Source organism: Necator americanus, chromosome V (assembly GCF_031761385.1).
Source record: "Necator americanus strain Aroian chromosome V, whole genome shotgun sequence".
Taxonomy (NCBI): domain Eukaryota; kingdom Metazoa; phylum Nematoda; class Chromadorea; order Rhabditida; family Ancylostomatidae; genus Necator; species Necator americanus.
In genome coordinates, this window is record NC_087375.1 from 29,215,340 (window position 1) to 29,236,949 (window position 21,610).

General features: G+C 40.8%; 3 protein-coding genes across 7 annotated transcripts; 1 reads left to right on the plus strand and 2 right to left on the minus strand.

The window, feature by feature from the left end:
• Positions 1-1,703: 1,703 nt before the first annotated feature.
• RB195_015569 (uncharacterized protein) lies at positions 1,704-9,457 on the minus strand (the record flags this gene model as incomplete). 2 transcript variants are annotated; one of them, XM_064206337.1, is made up of 9 exons in its annotated part: positions 1,704-1,721; positions 1,773-1,873; positions 3,210-3,440; positions 3,502-3,636; positions 6,300-6,401; positions 6,456-6,641; positions 7,921-8,109; positions 8,165-8,219; positions 9,407-9,457. In XM_064206337.1, 9 exons carry the CDS (start codon positions 9,455-9,457, stop codon positions 1,704-1,706), a joined length of 1,068 nt encoding a protein of 355 aa, XP_064062218.1. The 2 variants fall into 2 exon arrangements, with proteins under 2 accessions (XP_064062218.1, XP_064062219.1); XM_064206338.1 differs by lacking the exon at positions 9,407-9,457 and adding an exon at positions 8,284-8,286.
• Positions 9,458-10,199: 742 nt separating this feature from the next.
• On the minus strand, positions 10,200-10,475 carry RB195_015570 (uncharacterized protein; the record flags this gene model as incomplete). Its single annotated transcript, XM_064206339.1, has 1 exon — positions 10,200-10,475. One exon carries the CDS (start codon positions 10,473-10,475, stop codon positions 10,200-10,202), a length of 276 nt encoding a protein of 91 aa, XP_064062220.1.
• Positions 10,476-10,860: 385 nt separating this feature from the next.
• RB195_015571 (uncharacterized protein) lies at positions 10,861-21,164 on the plus strand (the record flags this gene model as incomplete). Of its 4 annotated transcripts, XM_064206341.1 has the most annotated exons (8): positions 10,939-11,037; positions 12,593-12,716; positions 17,620-17,676; positions 19,334-19,388; positions 19,746-19,766; positions 19,822-19,837; positions 19,952-19,996; positions 21,048-21,164. In XM_064206341.1, 8 exons carry the CDS (start codon positions 10,939-10,941, stop codon positions 21,162-21,164), a joined length of 534 nt encoding a protein of 177 aa, XP_064062222.1. The 4 variants fall into 4 exon arrangements, with proteins under 4 accessions (XP_064062221.1, XP_064062222.1, XP_064062224.1 ...); XM_064206343.1 differs by lacking the exon at positions 19,334-19,388 and having other exon boundaries at positions 10,939-10,964; positions 11,030-11,037; positions 12,576-12,716; positions 19,746-19,837; XM_064206340.1 differs by lacking the exon at positions 19,334-19,388 and having other exon boundaries at positions 10,861-11,037; positions 19,746-19,837.
• Between the last annotated feature and the right edge of the window lie 446 nt (positions 21,165-21,610).

Below are 21,610 nucleotides of genomic sequence, written 5' to 3' on the forward strand. Positions count from 1 at the left end.
TTTTTTTTGTGGTGCACCACGTGTCATCGCCCTCCTCCTCCGGTGCGACAGTTTATATATTTTTCAACAGATTAACGCACACATGTCCGGCTCCGCCATTTTTCTTTTTCGTGGAGCTTACGCTTCAGTGCAGTTTTGTTTGAGATTTGCAATAAATCGTGAGAGGGATGTTGTTTTATGAATAACGATAGATTTGCATCTGTAGGTACGGTGGGAGTAAAACAATTACGCTCGTTTACGTTTAGTTGTCTGTAACGGTTAAAGTGAAGGCGCTGTCAAAATAAACGAGAGAGAGAGAGAGAGAGAGAGAGATTAGGACGACAAGTCATGATTGGAATACTGCTATGCAGGACCGAAAGAAATATGTAAAGAGAGTAAGATGTCAGGCAAGAGCTAATTCTTCTATTTCTTTAAAATTTCTATATGTTTATCATGAGGATGAGCTGAACAAAATCTCAGCAAAAAAGCGATCAAAGTCAAAAGCGTATGTCACGTCGAACACTTCCCGACCTGTCACGGATCAACACCCACGGAACCTTCTTTTTATCGATGTGGTGATGGTGACCATACGGACTGCCGCAATGTCGATAGGATCGGCTGTTCGCCGCTCTTTTTGCTCCCATTGTATGCATCGATCCGAACTGTGCTGTTGAGAAATGTCGTGCACAAGACTTCGTTGATTATTAAATATTTCTCAAAACATCATCGGCACGTCTAGGAGCGGCATCATATGATGCATAGAATTTTACTGGGGAATCTGTGTGTTCGATGTGCTCGCTTTTATGTGAACTATCCATATGCTGCAATCGCTTGCGCTAGGAATTCGCGAATAGCATCAATGAGATCTGTCATTTTTATAGCAGAGGAAATGAAACTGATGGTTCCTCCTCGTATTAAAATAGAGGAATGATAGGTGGAAATAATATGGAAAGCCTGAATTGCGTGATTTGTAGACATACCGTTTCATTCAAAATACGAACGAATGATGAGGAAATGTCCTTGTATGCAACATTTCTTTTCTTTCACTTGTAGGATAAGAGATAAAGTGCACAATAGTGCGACTAATCAATATGGGAATGTGCCTACGCGTTCGATTTCAACTCAGACTCTGTTTGAGGTTTATGAACGCGCTTATAGCCTTACAATGACTTGAGGGAGCTAGCCGATGTGTTTAATCAACGTTTTTATCCTCAAGTTTGGTACCAATTTATCGACAACGGACCGATGAAATGTTTGATGATGATCATGGAGTCACAGCGAAACCTCTTACCGATTGCGCTGCATCGTCCCTTCACTTGTAGAACAGATGTAAATAGCAATCTTTTCTAGATTGATTGAGGATTTGGATAGATCGACGAGCACTTTTTTAATCTGGATGTAGCTTCTCCACCAAGGACTATTCAAAAGAAAACATTTCCTACGGATTTCGCACAAACTACTTATTACCATTATACTACGTACAAACAACACGCTATAGTATTTCTATTAAAATTTTTGTTATTGCTATGAGTAAGGCGAATTTAAAAGAGAGAAAGATGTAAAGGAACCAATGAACGCTTGAGAATGAATGGATGTTTGAGAATTTAAACATGACGAAAGTAGAATGAAGGGATGTTTTTTATTCTGACACACGGAATATTCTGCAAAAATCAATCTTTGTTTGCTTAACTCTTGTAACTCCTTCTTGGTTACTGAGAAGGCGCCTAACTAGCCTGATTTTTCTGAAATGAAGTGAATAACAAGAAACTCTAACATTCAAATCGAAATGATACCTGTTTATTCTTTTCGCTTGCATCTTTTCTTTTCACGAGAACTAGAATAGTTCCGCATAGCACCATCAGGAACAAAGATCCAACAACGACCACTATTATGGCTATAAAATTGATTGATTTGACTCCAACAAAAAATAATTAGCTTTTGATAAAAAAAAACAGAGTGTTGGTCTCAATTTTCTTACTACCAGGAAATTCTTCCTCTTAGCACTACGGATTAATTATATTGACCTACAGGTTTGTAGGACAGAAGTGCAGCCCCTGTAGTGAGATTGAGCGGAAAATTAAAGGCAGCATACCGCGAATCTGACGTGGCAAGGAGATTCGCGAGAAAAGCTAGAGAGTGGGATGTAGATTGCGGAATTCGTCGTTGTTCCGCTCTTCTATTCCTAAAAAATGGCGTGGGAACCGTTTCAGTTCTTACGAGGTACGTTAGAACGCTCCTCCATGTACACGATCCGGTCCCCTCAGCAGCCGTTTTCTCTTCGGTGTTGCGGAACGGTCCCGTACTTTCCATGGAACGCTGCCCGCAGAGTTCAGAGCAGCGCAGGCGCGCGGCGATTGGCGATTATTCACAACAGTGCGATCAATAACCAATAATATCGCAGAGCCGCCAAACCGCACAAACGCGCCGCTCTGAACTCTGAGGGTAGCCTTAACCGCGACGTTGTGTGACGTTGTGGGACCAAACGTAGACCAAAAATGACCTTGCGCACAGACATAAATATACACAGTGTACGTACTTCCGCTTTCCTTGAGAGAGGAAAAACTTACTGAGGAAAGTTTACATGTGCGTGATTGGATGTGTTCGCCGGAACACAGATATGGTTTTACACATCGGGTTAGCAAAAAGCACGTACCAATGTGGATGGAAGAAAAAAAATAGAGCTCCTTCTAACAAATAATTTTCACATTCTTCCCTTCAAGAGGAGACAATTTCATGAGTAAAGAATGTCAGGACGGTGTCATCTGTTTCTGGTGATTTTAGTTTTTCATGGTAGTTATTTTGAGTTTACAATAGCAGCAAAAGTTTTATGTAATATGAGCAATTATTTGTATAATTTAGTTTCTGTTGCATGGAATGTCGTTGTAATTAATGTGGTCAAATGAGGACCTCAAAAATGTATAAGTGGTGCTTCCAACAATGCTTGTACACCACCGTGAAACCAAAAATTTCGAGATCCCAAAGGAGCAGATTGATTTTCGGAAAACGGGAGTATCAGGAAGAGTCACTCTCTGCTTGAATTGTGTTCATAATTAATGGATGCAATTTCTAACAGGTGAAACAAGTAGGGTATAGGTAAGGATGTATAATTAGACACTTTACATGAAATTAAGGAGCATGTGTGCATGTTTTTTTCTTTGTTTTTTTTTTCTCAGGGCAAAAGGTGTCTTCTCATAAGGAGAAATTGAATGGAAACGTTAATTTGACCTTACCAATCCACATATTCCCGCTTCGTTCTTCATCTTCCTCACCCTCAGATTCTACATGAGAAAGGAGGATTCGATTCCCCGCCACGTTTTGCAATGTGTTCATATCCGAAATATGCTGTCCTTCCGCATATTTGAGTACAACCAAATATTCTGTTTCTCCAGAACGAATCTCTTCTAGATGTGGTAAGCCCAACGAAGTTAAGCCGCTATTATTCACCAGGATTAATGGTGGCTCTGAAAATGGAACGTGACGTTTTAGCATTGCGAGAAAAAGAAGGAGTGATGAGATGCTCACCGGCCAACGTTGACTCTCCTATTCTCCGTAAATATCGGAGAAAATCGAGATTTGGTATATTAGTATTGTTGGCGATGATCAAGAGTCCATAAATCTCTTCGACCTGCTGTAGTTTCATAAAACTATCCGGAACACCTGGAGTACACGCATTAGTCTAAATGCACTGCAAATACGAAATGTTCCAGTTTGATACATTTGTTACGAAGTGGTAGTTGCGTTATACCTTATTATTTAATATTAATATTAATATAATATTAATATATTATTTAACAACATCCATGCGATTTCGCAGGTTTTCGGGATTTGTTCAATGCATTCGTTGCAGAGTCGGCGTTTCGCCACTCCCTCAACGCGTAGTGCTTCTACGCGTCGAGGGAGTGGCGACTGCCGGTGCAGCCTACCAGAAAACGGAGCCAGCACTTAAGACGGGCTATCACGAATCTGACATGGTGAGCGAAACTGCGGGAAAAGATGGATGTGGGGTTGTAGATTGCGGGATCTGGCGTGGTTCCGTTAATTTTTCCTTAATCTTCGTGAAAAAAAAACGTCCTGAAAACCTCTTTAGTTAATACGAGTACGTTAGAACGTCCCGCGATGTTCGCGTTCCGTTCGCCTCAACAGCTTATTCGTTTGTCGTAAGAAGTGGCGTCTTCCATCTCTTCCATCTTCCTTCTGTTTTTTTACAACTATTAGGGAGAGAAAAGCGGAATTCTCCTGTATCCCACAATCTGCAACTTCTTCTCTAGCTTTTCCGGTGGATTCCCTCTTCACGTAAGATTACTGCCTTTAAATTTGGAAAGACCTCTGATAGCGCCGTCTTCGTCTATGCAAACTCTGCTGGGAGCTTTATTTCGTTGATGAAGGTAGGCACCGTTGTCCTGCTTCTCTGCAGCCACTGACCGATAGCACGATCAAGAAATAGATAGTGGGATCAGGCTAGTGCTAACGAGGAAGGATTCTGCTACGATAATGATACAATCCTACTGTGGATAATTACATGAAAAGCGAGATTGTTATTGAAAAAGACCTAAAAGGAACACTGTTGACTGACGAGTGCAAACGTTTAATTGGACAAAAAAAAAACGTCTTGAATATATTTTCGGATATCCTAGTTAGCGATGAAAGTGCATATAGTACCATAGTAGGATCAGAGAGAACTTTTTCCTACCGTTCACCTTTTACTTTTTCCTACTTTCTTACCATAACGTCAGGTGACAGGCCATTGCTGCCTGATGTAGAGATATTCCTCCTTCCAATTCATTTTTGGGCTCTCAGCGTGGATCCAAAAGACTTCATAACTACGCACGCTGCAGGGCAGAGTTAGAGCCAAGACCGTAATCTTGACATCAGAATTAGCTACGCTGTAAGGACCTGTGCTCTGTGCCTTATGAACATCTTATACCATGGAGTCATGTATCTTTTTATCTTTTTTTTTAGTAAAACATGTGCTAGTCCATTTGAACACAAAGTCCTTCAGTGCTCTCCTCCCCACCCATGTATTTCACCATTTAAACGAAGCACCACAAACTGACAATGTCGGAAGCACTCCAGAAAAATTAAAGAAAAAAAGAAGAGTTAAAGGTGTAGATTGCTAGTATGATGTGACGACGCTCAGTTCCCCTTATTCCTCCTGAGAAACGGTATTCCCAAACGATTTTTTTTTGTAGTAGGCAGCTTATAATGCGCCACTCTTGCGCCACGCGCGGCGTCTGCGAGCGAACGCACGATAATCGATGAGGTTTCTCCAGCAGTCTATTTAAATGAAACCTAGCGATAGGCTGTTAAGAGAACCAGCGCGTGTACAATATAAGGTCGTTGTCGTTATAAGGTATCTCGTAAAAAAGACGTACAAGAACAATGTTCTTCACGCCAGGAACATTGAGAAGGAATTGGTCTTGGTTATTCTCATACTCGAAGTGTACACCACTAACCTAATCTCTCCTTCCTGCAATAATACCAACACTATCGATTTTCTTGAATGCTGCTTACAATGTATTTGTCATCACATTCTTTACCGGAAGATAAATAAATCGCACATGAGCGCTTACAATCCGCTTTGATATCCGGACAAATTTTGCAATCCAGTGCGGCGAATATACGGCCACATAGGTCGAAAACGGTGAAGAAATTTCCGCTGTATTGGACCAAACGGTACTGCCCATAACTGGCGGCAGAGATGCGTCATACTCGAGAACCTCTAGCAGACGACCCAAGGCTCAGGTCTCGCGACAATGTTTCAGTATATCTGTGAGCCTCATTTCCGCTGTGCACAGAGGTTACTATTTATGCTTTGCTTAAAGGAAGCAAACCAAAAAGCTGACGTGCAGGGGAATCCACGGCAGAAGCTATAGATGGATTGCGGGATCAGGGGTGGTTCCGCCCACCTCTCCCCAGTCGTCGTAAAAAACGGCGTGGGAACCGCTTTCATTCCTGCGACGAACGTTAGAACGCTACTCTATGTATACGTTCTAGTCCCCTCAGCAACCTATTCATAGGTTTCACTCGAGAAAGGCAGTTGGAGAGAACTCACTGGCTTTCGACCGCTGCGCAGCCGGATGCGGCGCGTGTATAATTGCTGCAACTAAAATTGTCATGAAAACAGAGTGTTTCATGCCGTTTTATTACTACGATTAGGGAGAGATGAGTAGAGCCAGCCCTGATCCGGGAATCTACGTCCTCCGAAAGCCCGGACATTTATCATCGATAGCAAATATATCCCAACGAGCTGCAATTTCTTCCAGATAATACAGTTGTTATGAGGTCGGGACAAGCTTAACAAAGTACAGATAACAAATTACCTTTTCTATTTTTAATCAAGAGATCCCCCTGAATTCGTGAGCAATAAGTTGGGAAATGGGCCAGATAATCTTCATCGACTACTCCGCCCATGCATTGTTGCACTGTAACGAATATTCTCCTGTAATTGAATTAGCAAAACAATCAAAATAACCTACGACACTGAGAGTTGAAGAGAAATGGTCCGCCCGCTTTCTCAATAAGCTTCTCACGCACTTGGATTGTATCACATATCATGGGATTGTCGACAAATACTGCATGAGGTGGTGGCCCATCAAAATTCATTGTGAGTAATGCGCGAATATCCTGCAGATTCTTGTTGCTAAGCACCTCCAAAGCTGGCGCTAAAAATTGAAGATAAGTATGAGGGAAAATTTCCCTCTCTTAACAAATAATAGAGTAATAAAAAATAATAGTAGAATAATAATAGAATAAATAATCTTGTGATCCGCGTTAAGTTTTATCCGTTTCAATCTTCTACAGAAATTCCGCAAATAAATTCTCTACGGATCCATCACTCTCTGAGTCCATTAGAGTCCAAGACTATGTCAACCATTCTGAGCTGGATAGTATTTTTGACTCCTTGTATCTTCTGGCGTCTCTTCCAGAGGGAAGTTTTCAAGCCAATCTCTCACGTGTTTGGTATTGTTTCATCTTGTTAGGCGTTTTTGCTAACTGTTACCATGATGGATCAAAGTAACTTCGCAGAATTTTTGCCGTTTAAAGGCAGCATACCACGAATCTGGGGTGGTACGGATTTCAGGTGGAGTATCCGTATACGGGATCGTAGATTATGGAGACCGGGGTGGTTCTGCGAATCTCTCCCTGAATCACTGCAAGCAGCCGGCCCCCGAATGCTGTTTTGTACGATGCCTTCCATTGCAGAGTTCCACCCTTGCACTCATAGCGTCCCTTAATGCCTATCGGGGCAGTCCGAATTGATTTTCGACGAATCGCAGGGCGGAAGCGGCGCAAGAGGTGAAGCGTTGCAATAGATGACGTCGTACAAAACAGCATTCTGGAGGAGGTTGTTTGCAGTGATGCAGGGAGAGATGAGCGGAACCACCCCCTTCTCCATAATCTACGACAACGTATACTGATACTCCACTTCAAATCCGCACCACCTCAGATTCGTGGTATGCTGCCTTTAAGGAGAATGAAAGAATGGGTTAGATCAACGGATCGCATACAACAACCTTTACAAAACTGTGTTCCGAAGTAGTAAGATTCACACCCCCTATTTTGTTAACGCAATCCCATTGAAAATGGCTCTAAAGACAATTTCCATTTATTTCAAAGCACATAATGTACCTTATTGTATATTTGATGAAGTTATTGTAATTTAGATGGCTTCGATACTATCCAACTGTTCATTTGACTTAAAAGACCCTTAATCCATAACTGTAGATACGAAAGTCGCTGATGATGTTAGGAAAACATAGCTTGCAGTGGAAATATGTATATTCTTGTAGGAATCCGCATGTGAATGTCACTCTGAGTCTATTCCACAGTGTACGATCCTTTGAGTGGACCGAATGGAAATTGTTCGGAAAGATTGATTTCTTCTTTCCGGAAGAAAGAACAAAGAATGGATAATATGAAAAGTAAATGAAATCATCCTACACTCTTCAATGATGATTGTGAGATTTGAAATCGCATCCAAGGTCACATCATTGGTATCCTTGTAAGTGAGCCTTCCACGAAGTACATGAACTATTTCGAAAACTTCTTTCAATTCCTCGGTGTACACAAATTCTCCGCCAAGCTCCTGGCAATCTTTGAGATCATCTGGGGCTGCGGTGTTGTCACACTCTGAACAACAGTAACTTGAGAAATAGTTATGGTGAGAGAATATTCCCGAACTTACGTCCTTTTATTAGTACACACCAAATAGAAAATAGCAAAAGCACCAAAAACTGTCGCTGAAATGATAATTGTTTGAAGTGATCGATCTTGGCTCAAGTTGTAGTGCTTCCTGATGCTGACCATCTACTGGAGTGCAATAGTGTGAAATGATCCATACAGCCTTGAGCCTTTTTTTTATCAGTCTTTTGGACCAGCTCTTGTTTATACAGAATTGGTTCTATTAATTTACTCTGCCAGAAATCCCGACACATGGTTGTCTCCTATGATTATGGTTCTACCGACGGCCACAAAGAAAGAAATTACTGCGGGTCGTAACCGCCAAGGACAACGGAGCACTGCGGCATAGGCTTGCAACTGATTTGAGTCAATATGGAAAGAAGTTGTGGAACCAGCATTGTGACAAAGAACGTCCCCTGTTTAGATAGTGAATGTGGAGACCACCGCCTCAGTTGTTTGAGAAGAGATAAATGGTGAAAGTTCAATGACTACACTACATAGCAGATATTTGTTGGTCTCTAATAACATTGCGCTGTTGGAAGTTTGTTAATGTGAAGTATCGTTTGAAGCCGGTTTTTTGCACTTAAACAGATGTTGGAACAGAACTTGCTTCATTGTTTATCTCCCGTTCATTTTCATGAGACAGCTTCCGATCAAAACTTGTGTTCAAGATCACTAGGAGCCTACACGTGCTGCAAATACCTTCACTACTAATTCTTTTCAAAATCAACAATGGGAATTCTTCATAAATGCACTCCTACAATCGTCTTTATTCTTCTCTACTTTACGTTGCTGCCTTCCGCAGAAACCCTTGTAGTGCTTAATGCAATCGTTTTAATCTGCGAAGAAAGAGTCTTAGAGGTTAGTAGCGGGATCTGAATAGAGAGGTCCTTTGGTATGATCAGAAGTTTAAAGGATATAACCCGAAGCTATAAAAATACTGTTTGATCTTGCTTTGAGAAAGAAAATAGTGTTGTTTGCCCAGGACAGTATACGCTTTTTTTCCTCTTAGATTGCTGCACTCATCGTACCATTGTTGGTTTTCGCTAGATTACGACAGATTCTTCGCGAATCTGTAATTACTCCAGTACCTTGCTGGAGATGGTTTGAACGGCTTTAACATCAGCACCTTACAGATTCTTTGAAAACTCAGGGTTTCCTGGCATAATTTGAAAAGTTTCTTTTGAAACAATCCCAACTACTCTCATGGAGATTGAGTCCGTTCTATACTGCAATCGCGAAATACTTGATCATATGTGTTGTAGATGTCGTTACAGCCGAAGACGAGTAGCTTCATTGAAGCCGAATAAGAAGAGAATGTCAACATAAAAAGAACAGGGTGGCAATACAAGAGTACAATGTATCTAGTGCGGGTTTGCACTACGCGAGTAATACGTTGAAAATCTCATCCTACAAAATCTCCCCTTTCAACTTATCTCGTGTCGAATTCTTCGTGAGTTCAGTCCCTGCAGTCGGCGTTGCACCATCGTCCTTGCTCGCGGAGTCAAGTAGTGGTGAGTCGAACACATGCAAGAAAGTGTTAGCCGCTGTTGTGTCGATCCTAGATCGCAACTGGTTTATGTGCCGAGTGCATAATTCTTTTCAACAGCGAACAGTGTAGGTTGTTTTTTCAACACGGCGTGTGATGAAAGCGGGAGTCTAAGAAGGTTTCTGTCCTTAATAATCCTTGGCAAAAATCACTTTGCCGATCTCAAAGCGGCGTAGTGCTCCATTTCGACGATTGAGTTGAAATTTCATTTTGACATCTTCTGTACCGCTTGCGAGATCTGTAGAAGGTAACATTAGATCGAGTTCCGTTCGCATAAGGTTGTTGGTTCCTCCCTCTTCAGCTTTGTGAGTCCTCTTTTGAAGGTGTCCACAAAGCGTTCTGCTTGTCCGTTGTCCTTCGTGGATAGAACGGCGCCGTGCGAGTGTGCAAGATTTCAAAATTTATCGATGACATCTGGACGATTTCCGACCACACGAAATAGGCTTCCACGATGAGTAGATAGAGTCGTCCCTCCATCGATCCAGCGAAATCAGCATGAACTCGAGTCCACGCGAGTGCGGTTTTGGCCATGCATGTAGTTCAGCTTTGGTCGGATCCTTTGCCACGGATCACATCTTGGGTAGGTCTTGACGAGCTTTTCGATGTCCGAATCCATCGTAGGCCAGTAGACAAAGCTTCTTGCAAGCATTTTCACCCTTGTTTTGCCTGGATGAGCTTTGTGTAGTGTTGAAAGAACAAGATATCGAAGTGATTTTGGAACCACTCTGCGGGATGCAGTCAGCAGACATCCTTCGACTGTCGTCATGGTGCTTCTGCAGTTGTAGTGGTACCACAGAGAAGAATGGCGGTTGATTTTGGGCCAGTTTCCGGAATTCGTTCAGTCCATCACAAGCTGGATAAGACGATCGGCTTGCGTAGCAGTTCGAATGAATTCGGCGGATACTGGAAGATGACAGTTCTCTGAGAACTCGGAAGTGACATCAGCATCTATTGCAGCTGGCTAGCAGAAGATGGCTAGCAAATCAAAGAGATCCCAGTTGATGATGGTTCTGTGACTTCGCTTTTCAAACTTTGCTGCTTTCTCTTCCCTTCTTGTAAAAGAAAATCTTCCTCGGGGAAGACGGTAGCCCGGTCGTGTAAAGAGCTTTGGTACAACGGCGGCGTAAGTCAAGTAAAACTTTTTACTAGCAATGATGTGGTCTATTTCGTTATGGCTCCCTCCACCGGGAGATTCTTACGTCCAGCGTAGTTTGTTTTGTTTCATTCGAATGATAATCCTTAGAGCTGATTTGAAGTGGGTGCCCTTCATTTTAGTCTATGTTTTCTTGAAGTATTGTGAGCGGATTGAGTCTGCTGCAGCAGGGAAGGTATGTGGAGTTTAACGACTTTGGTGAATTTTAACGACTAAACACTCAAACTTTGAAATCTTTAGATTATTAAACAGTGCTTATAGTTGTGCATTGAGTAAAAAACTAGTTCTCGTAGAGCCGTAAAATGCGCAAATCGCATATCCTACAGACAACCTAGCATAGCAGCAGATCACATACATTTTGCGAGTTCATTGCCAAAACCATACCTTCACTGCCTGTCATGTTGAACACATTGCTGCCAAGGTGTTAACGCTCATTGGAATAACCTGCAAAGTACGGAGAGTCCAGCGATACAGCCGCTCAATATATCTCTTCTTTGCCTTACTGGAGTAAAGCTCTTTAGGAGGTGTTCGAGAGGTAACCAAGTTGAATGTGTACGTGATTTACATCTGCCCCAATAATGAGCTAGCAAGGGATTTATTTTGATACCAGTCTGAATGTCCGGCTAAAGCCGGACTTCAGATTTTCTGTGGTATTTGCTTCGCTCGCCTTCACCGATCACCGAAAATTAATATTAGCGCCGTTTTCTGTGAAATTGAACTTGTGTATCTCCAACAATCTTTCTTCTCTTTTTATATTATGACTAAAAGCGGAAGATTTCATGGTCTTATTTTTTTACTTCATGGAAAACATTCGAACTTCAGCTTTAAACACTTCTTACCAATATATTATAGACAAAATTTAAAAGTATCACTCGAAATATGGGTTCTCCTCCTGTTTTCCCCAAACAGTTATCAAAGAATGATGTTTTGGCACAAAGTGACGTGAAAGACATTATCCTAATGATAGAGATAACATTCCACGCCAGATCACATAAACATCTTGCTACTATTTAAGCACCTGTTTGCATGCGTGTTCCACTTTCTGAGAACGGCATGCTACCAACTTGAGCCGAACGAAGAAGGAAATAGACACGCGGAGGAGTCATAAAGATGTAAAGCAAAGCGCCCAGTGGCCACGGCCATGAAACGGCTGCAACCATATATCTATTGCGTCATGCACACGAAGTTATTGCGCACCATTTTGACGCCGGTGGACCCGTCGCACCTCCCCTTTTTGAATTTCGTGACTGATACATACACAGACACACACACACGTGACAGAATAAGCTCGTTATTATATATCATGACCATGATCATGATACCGAGTATATCTGAAGTGAAACAAAATAGTAAGTAAACTAAGAACACTTGATGCAATATAATTCAACTGAACATAAATAATGCAATAGAAACTGATCAAACTGGCATGGGATTCACATATATGTAACTTTTTCTGATAAAACTACTTTGATATTGATGAACAATCGATAAATACTAACTTTTCAGTAGATGTCTGTTTTAGGATTTGATCAGTGCAGTAAAACCCAGAGAACAGTTTAAGACGCGTTTAGGACAAAATCGACCAAAATCATTGTTAGCACACATTGTTCTCTTCCGAGTTTGAAGAGCAGAGATTCAAGGTCGTTCGCGGGAAAAAAAATTGCGAAGAAGTTTACTCGTCTAGAAAGGGCCAATAGTTCATTTCACTTCCAGAAAGTTCTGGCATCAAGGGAAGAATCATGGATTCTCAGTTATCAAATAACTCAAAACGGAACAAATTCAAAAGAGCATTTGTCGCACCATCGACAGACCTGGATACTACTTTCATAAATCCCCCAACTGCTACTACATATGGTAAGTTAAACGATTAGAGAATAGTAAATAATTAGTTCTGTCTTTACGTCTAGTATCCACCTCTTTCAAACGATTTGTCACATAAATAGCAAAGCTAGAATGGAGTTTTACGGCCTCTTCTCCGGTGAGTATTCAAGGTGGAAAACAACCCAAAGACCTCGTTATCATTTTGAATGCAATTGGCACGTCGTTCACTTCTATCGTCAATTACTATTTCCTTAAAGGCATCATCTCACGAATCTGAGGTGGTGCAGATTTTAGGTGGAGTATTCTTATAAGGGATAGCAGATTATGTTGAAGAGGGTGATTCTGTCCATTTCTTCCTGATTGCCGTAAAAAACGGCCCGGAAGATACGGTCCGGAAGATTCGGCGCCGCACAAGGCTGGCGCGCTCCAGTCGAACTCTGTAGAAAATAGTGCGCCAGAACGCCTGAAGCCGTACCTTCCGGGCCGTTTTTTACGGCAATTAGGAAGAAATGGACGGAATCACCCTCCTATCCATAATCTACTACCCCTATAAGAATACTCCACCTGAAATCCGTACCACCTCAGATTCGTGGAGTGATGCCTTTAAAGGATGCACTGCTGATGTGACCAAAAAGTATGGCTTAGATCAAGTCGTGAAAGAATGGTGCATACAACCAGTGCCTTTTTAAAATCCAAGTAATAACTTTATACAGAACTCCAAAAAATAAAAAAAAATTGTGAAAGAACATACACCACAGCAAATGTGTAGTCCTAGGCTATACCAAGTAAAGAGGGCATAACAACTGAGATCATAGATTGAGTGGAAAAGTTAAAGAAAATGATAAGGCTGTCTATTCTTTTGCAAACCTTGGCTTATCCTTAATTTTTGAGGCGGCTTTCTCTTCTTTCAAATGTAGATGAACCCGAAAGAAGCAGAATGTTAAAGGCATCACCCCAAGAATCTGAGGTGGTACTATCTTCTACAAGGAGTTCGACTGGAGCGCGCCAGCCTTGCGCAGCGCCGCATCTTCCGGGCCGTTTTTTACGGCAATTAGGAAGAAATGGACGGAATCACCAACCTCTCCATAATCTACTATCCCGTATACAAACACTCCACCTGAAATCTGCACCACCTCAGATTCGTGGGGTAATGTCTTTAAGTGGTTATAAAAAGTTATATAAATGCCTTTTAGTAGATATGAAAGCAGCCAGTGACACCCTCTGTTCGCCACAAGAAGTGTGAGGTGGAGCCGTAACAGCATACGGTTTCAAACCAGAACGTTTCAATGTGGCAAATGGCGCACACAAGCAGTATACTAATTCTCGTTATCACACCGTCGTCTGTGATTGTCCTGTACTTCAAATTGCCCAAGCGATAATATCTCTCTGCGTCCCGATCACTTGCAAAAATTGCTCCGCGGCTTCTACACAAAGAACACTGAAATGTTCTCGAGAGGACTTCGTTAACAAATCTGATCAACGGGTCGGCTGTGTTCCTATGGTCCCTTTAATATCTCGTAAAACCCAATCGCATTAGGCTCTGCTTCAACGTTGTTGGAAATTCTCTAGTCCTTGATCGCTGAAGTTAGAAAGAACTTCTACTCCTCCACTTACTTCATTCACTTACTTGATATATAAGGGATACTCCAGCACCACTTTTCCAATTCAAGGTTCAGTAAAGCTAACGCCACATTCCTCTTACTTGCGGAGTACCCAAGCGCCAAGTGAAGAATAGATCAAAACAGGGAGTACGGTATCTGGAAACTACAGTTTTTTTCTTGCTCATGGTGGAATTCAAGTCATTCACTATTTTCAGCTTCTGTCTTTAATATACATAGTGGGTTTATTCCTATGAAATGGGCGTCAGGGCACTGAGCGTTTTTTTTAAATAGTATCTTGCAGATACATTTAAATACAGCGAGATATCACATTTTAAGTAGCCGTACTCTAGCGACACTCCGATAAGAATCGAAAAACTGAACGAAACGTCGAATTCAAATTTATGGTTTGCTCGCATGGCCGTCCTTGTTCCAATGTTTTTTGAATCACATTAAGAAACGCTGCAGTGATACAACACAGTGAACACATACATGATCGTCAGCAAACAGATTTTAGAACGTGTAGTTGTAGACGTCTTATGGAGCCCTCATCTTGTACAACAACAGGGTTTCATAGGTCTTTCAGTGACTAAAAACCTTGATTCTCACAAGTATTGCGTTCAGATCCTTGCCGGAGTGTACTGCAGAGGGCTGTCAACGAGGCCAAAAAGAAATCGTGGCTATACCCCATCACTCTTCTCGAAGAAGTCCTCTTAGAATCCCGCGTGCTGCCTCAACCAACACTACTGCTCCTCTCTCTTTGAGGTCTTTGTTTATTCCTTCCGTAATGCACCACGATGTCGCGCGTAATTTGACTGTTCCCTGCGCCTCAATGCTGGTGCTTCAGCTCGGAGATTCCAGAAACTGATGCAATTTGGTATTAAAATTTGGTTCTCTCGTGCAATCACAAAAATGCTCTTCAAATCGTTTACATTCATTGCCGATACAGTCCGCTGAAGTATTTTTCCAAAACCAGCTAAGAACCGTCGGATAATGGCCGTAAGAGATCGCTTCGAGAACTCAATAGATCTCACCTTTTCAAAATAAGGAGAACTTTTTTTTTGCTGAAGGCAACAATAGTCGAATCCCGTATAGAACTTTGTTACAACAGCAATATTCTTGGAACATGAACTTTTACAGCCTGCTGTGTGGTCTCTCTACCAACCGATGAGACACCCCGACGTCGGGTGTGAAGAGAAGAGCCTGTAGGATTGCGAGTTCTTATAGATTGCGTTGACAAATTAAGATAGTGTTCCTCTGTTCGTTCCATTGAAGGCCGTTGATCTCGATGTTTGGTGCTCTTGGGGTTCTACGGTGGCCAATTTTGATGTTGCAATCAGCAACAATTCAGTTTAACAGTTCCACAAAGAAGTTCGTATCTTATGGAGAATGAAGTATTCTGTAATAATTCTTTGATAAAAAGCTCAGAAAAGCCACTCCCTCTTCTTAAGTTCAAAGTTGATGTGTAAAGGATAAAGGATAAAGTTTCTGGCATTAATCAATCTGTTTGGGATGCGCCCCCACGTTCACTTCAATTCAGAATCGTTTTGCGGTTTACGAACGTGTAACTGTCCTATACAATGACTTGCGGTGGCTAGCCGATGTGTCAAGTCAGCGCTTTTATCCTCCCAGACAAGTCTGGTACCAATTTATCGACCCCGGAGGCATGAAAGGCTTGGTGAGCACTTGGAACTTCGGATTCGAACCTCCGATCGATCGTCCAGGGAGCGGAACCTCTAACAGCTACACTATACCCGCCCTAAAGTTGATGTGTAACTTACAAAAATGTTGAAGGTGCCGTTAGCATACATCTCATTTATAAACATCCAGTTCCAGTTTTCAGTTTTCCGCAAAAATTAACGATCATTGCCGCAGCCGTGTTAGCGATGGCGGTTTTACAGAAACAGGACTTCACCAACTACTCTACTGTCATATGTCTCTAGAAACACTTCTTCACTATTTAGTGTGTGATTTTCGCTCTCGCTCAACTCGTGCGACACCCACTTGTCCATCTTCTTTGATTTCCCTATTCCTTTCGGATGGGCAAAAGCAATGCTGTACGACACTCCAAGTTCCGAAGCGAGCTCTCAAACAGAAACTCTTGGATCTGCTTCAACCAAGGACTTTGATCGAACGTCGTCGAGCTCTGATGGTCAGACCTTCGCGCTCCGCATCTTCAAGACTTCCATCTCCACTACAGAATTTAGTGAAACAACGCAAACGTTCATTAGCAGTACCTACTCCGAAAGGAAGGTTGATATCGTGAGCAGTCTCCGTTCCAAGCAAGTTTGAATTGGAACAAGAAGAACAAAACCTTGTACTTTGTTCATGTGTGATAGAAACACCTATAAAGATATTATATAAAGATTTTGTTTTTTTAAAGATTTTATTATGTATAAAGATTTTAAAATTAAATAAGGGCCACACCTTTCTCATATTTGGATAGAGCAAAGAACGCGCTTTAAAACTGTCTATAACCTCCCGGCAAGTGAACAACCAAAAAAAAAGATAGCTAAGGTCGACCTGGCAAAACGAGCTTTACTTTCCGAACGACACAAAGTTTCTAATAAAGTTAATAGATGACTAATGCTATCCCATGACTAGGTTCGTATCATTATCATTATTCGGATCAATTTTGTAGCCCCTTTGTCTTTGTTTTGTAAATCTTAACTCACGATTAAAAGCGGAGTAGAGAATGTCGACAAGTCAAGTCCACGAAGAAACATATTGTATAGTCTGTAAAATGTCAGAATATCAGTTGTTGTTCATTTCTTGACGTAATGTTTTTATTCGCACTTTATCCGTATATAGATCTTGGATCGTGCACTGTATAATATATAAGCAGTCGATTTCCTCGTTAGAGGCCTTTGATGCAACAGGGGTAAAATAGTCCAAAAGACCGGTGTTCTGTTCTGAGACAAGTGTCCTGGTCTGTACTCTTTGACAAGTTGATCTGCTATTAAGATCTATTAAGTCCCGCGTGGCACCAGACAAATTTAACTAAATACTGCAGAGAAACAGTAAAAATAGAAGAATAGCCATTATGGTTAGAAAGATTTGTATACGTAGAAACAAAGAATCGGTTTTCAAAGCAACCTTTCGCCCATAACCGTTGTGTTCCATCCTTTCCCAATATTACTCGGCGACCATAACGATACGTGAAACATTTTTGGTATCCGGATAAGCTACCGTTATGTGACTAATCGTTTACTCCTTTATAAAAGCGGTAAAAAAATTAAATTCAAAATATTAACGTCTGTCGTCACAATCTATAATATTTTTTGCATTCTTATTCACCTTTGCTCAACCAAACAGCTCTACAACAAAATGTTTTCTAGGAGGGCCACCTACTCTTTCCTCAGAAATCGATGGCATTCATGACTTCGAAACGATAGGTAGGAGGATTCGTAATATAGTTTGACGACATCCATCAGATTTGCTTCGTAGAAATTTAGTTGTATTGTAATTTTCGCGAACAACTCAGTTTGGTATGAATTTCTATTTAAAAAAGGATAAAGTCTCTGGCGTATCAATCCACTTGGGATGCACCAACGCGTTTTACTGGAATTTGTAATCGTTGGGGTTTTGGAACGCGTGTTGGCCTACACAATGACTTGCGAGGGCCAGCCGATGATCAAGTCAGTGTTTTTATCCTCCCAGGTAAATCTGGTACCAATTTATCGACCACGCAGGGATGAAAGGCTTGGTGAGCACTAGGGCGGTTTCGAACCCTCGGCCGTGTGGCTGCAACGGACCCCTAACCGATTGCGCCACACCGCCTAATTTCTATTTATGAAGAGAATAAATCAAAACTGTAGTGAAAACTACTGCAAAAAAAACATTTTGGTTCGCCGCATGAAAATAGTTTCGTTTAAATAAACCGCTAAGACGTTAATTTATACGTAGGTTTCCCATTATTTATTTTGTTCTATCCGCACACACATGTCATTGCTTGCTTCTGAAATTACACTTAACAAAAGCATACAAGAAAATGTAAAGAAGACGTATTAAAGAACTCACTCGAGCATATGGAACCAGTTAGAAGAAAATGTCAATGCACTAGAGCCGATTAAACTTCGTGGCCGCAAGGAGTAGGGCCCTATCTGGCTAGAAAATGATATGAAGCCAGTATTCCACTTGAAATTGAAGATTGGGAAAAGTACACGAGTACGACCACGCTCAATTACCACTAAATTATGAGGAAAAAATTGTGTTGTTGCGGTAGATTTCCCTACGAGGCACCTACGAACACACTACGTCTGCAAGAATAGCCACTGCGAGAGAGTGGACAATCAGTAGCCTGACGCTATTCCTCCCGCTCGACGACAGATTCAGTGCACCTACCTGCCCCTGCAGATGTGGCATGTTGTTAGGTGCCTCGTAGGAAGATCCAATGCGAATTGGTGATTCCCCTAGCTTCTTTCTGGATCAATAGGAGGAATTGAGCTTGATCGCGCTCAAACATGTGAAATGTACAGCCCTAGCCGTACCTACTTTTCCAACGCCAGTTCCGTATATAAGATCTCTTTAATTGTATTTTATAAAAATTGGTAGTAGAGCTTTTGCTAATGGCATGACGACATTCCAATACAATTGTTCCTTTGAGTGATTTGCTTGAGTTGTAACCAAGATCAGTATTGATTTTCTTTCTTAACTGACAGGCTAACGTTTCGGCGTTATTGCTTCGTCAAAGCCTGGAAGAAATTAAAGCCATTAGTGATGCGAGTAAGCTGAAGCCTAAACTTAAGGCCATGCCTAAGCCCCTCAAACCCTTCATAATCCTTGTTGATTGTTCCTTTTGTCAATAATATGATTGATAAAGTTTGTACAGCTGTTATTCCCTTTGAGATCTGACTGACATTTCGAGCACAAACTTCTTTCGATATTATCAATCATCGGATCCCATCCTGCCTATTTCTTTGGCTACTTTTTGAATACAATTGCTTTCTTTGCCTTAGTGTCGCTTATTGGAACAAACGTATTCATGATAATGCTAAATTCTAAAGTTCTAACGAGTTCCGTCATTATCATACTGATGGTCTCCCTTCCTAGCTGATCGACAACTCCACATTTGCAGCTCCTCCGCCCAATTTACCAGGGATGGATTGTGAGCTTTAAATTTGCTTAGGTAAAATAGTATTTCAAGAGAATGAATATGTAATTTAACAGCATCGAGAGATTTCTCGCAGAGCTAATCGTAGTCACCATAGTCAACTTCCACATTTTCTTTCTACATTATTTCTACCATCCATGATTTTTTTCGCCCATAAAATAGCAATTTTAGTAGGGATAGATACCAAAAAGAGGCGGTATTAATAAGAATTTATCGTATTACGACGGAGTTATTTCGAATTTTTTCAGACCTGCAAGAAATATGTCAAAAATGGTCCAATAATTGGTTCCTCATAATTGCATGCTCCAAATAAATATTTTAATATTGCTCTAGGATGAATTCTATTTTCAGTCCTGCGAATAGCTATCGGAGGTGCATTTGCGCTTATTTTTCTGGTCATTTTCACAATTTTATATTGCTGTTTCAGCAGCGGTAGTGGAAAGGTTAGTCACTGTTTTGATATAATCTGATTCTGTTACAAACTTATCGCGGATATATTGTGATTGTGAATATGTTTCTAACCACTCTTAAAAGATATCAGGTGAAAATCTTTGCAGAAACCTTTGAAGAAAATAAGGGACAGCCAAGTCGGTGTCAAATCCGTGAGTGTGCTTTTCAACTTTGTGTGCTTGTACATAGGTAATGTGCGAGTTTTGCTGTCGACTGCACGCTCAACGGAGCATATAGTCAGTCATTTCAGAATAAAAGATCTGCAGCGGCAGTTACTGCTGGTTTGGTTAGGTTCTCATTAATCAGATACTTACTATTAGGACGCAAAAGAAATAAGAAATACATGTCTTTTCTTCCATTAGTTTCAACACTGTATTTGACTTTTGAGACTTTTGAGCGACGTGTTATACATCGTTGGAAATTATGTTTACTGCCCCTTCTAAACATGTACTTAAAATTCAATTCAGGTCACTATTCAATTAAATATAGTTAACTAAAAATTTTGATTTTTATTTTTAGGTGTCCAATCATTTCAAATCTATTTCTACGAGATCGAACTTGGCCGAAATCCCGCTCAATCCCCTCGAAACATTAAAACAGTATCGTGCTAGCGATTGGACAGTAAAACGCTGGTTCAAAAAACTTCCTTGGACCTGGCGCCTTACTATATTGGTGTTTCGAGTGGTTTGAGCGATTTGACCAGCAATTCGGCCTAGTTTGACTCGTAGAAGTAGACTTAACGGAAATTGTGATTGGATATCTGTAAATGAGAGTCAAATTTTTCCTGAAAAAGCGATTTGAATCAAACTTCACATGCATGTTTAGAAAGAGCACGAAATAGTCTTTGCAACAGTTTGCAACGGTTTCTCCGAAAGCTTACTTTGCTACTATAACATAGTGTTGAAAATAATGGAACAAAAAAAAAACCTGCATTTCTTTTGTATCAATCTAATAGATCAAATTACTTAAGCATCCAAATGACTAGAAATGCACTAGGGATTTTGTCAGGATGGCGCAAAAGTAATAATGATATTTGCATACAAAAATCCTATACACAAGCTTGCTAATATCATAGTGTTTCTTATGTATTTATTAGAGCCTGATAGTTCTCTTTTCTTCTTTCATGTCAGATTGCCCTAAGTTATTATAGGTCGATTTTTATTGGAGAAAAATGTTGACTTTGATGCTTCCAAATTATTCCAGAAAGAAGGTGATTCAACAGCTAGCGTCACATCGGATACAAGTCAGTGCGAAATGATATCAGGAACAAGTCCGTCGGCTGTTCTAACGGCAACAGTAACAACCGAACAGTCAGAGTAGAAGATTCTACATTTGAAATTGGTGCCATATTTTTGATGATGTACTTTTCAATTTACATTAGTAACTAATATCTTTCCACGGATGTAAGAATAGCGAAGTTATGCGATTAAAAATTAATAAATATTTCATAGCTTGTTTAAATGGAAGAGAAAAATCTTGTGAAAGATATAAAATCCTCTTTCTTCTTTGATACTCCTACATGATTTACAGAACCAGTACTTGTTACTCAGGCGATAGGGTCCTTACTGTTTTATGGAGTATAATTATTATTATTTATTATTAATTAATATTTATAATTAATATTTGGGATTATTTATGGAGTGGAATCTGAAGTTTAGCAGCCATTTGTCGCTACTGTAAGCTGAGGTAGTTATCAGCATTAAAGTTCCCGGATATTCGCTACGTATAGTCTCTCCCCTATCATTTAGCATTTGGGGATGCAAGAA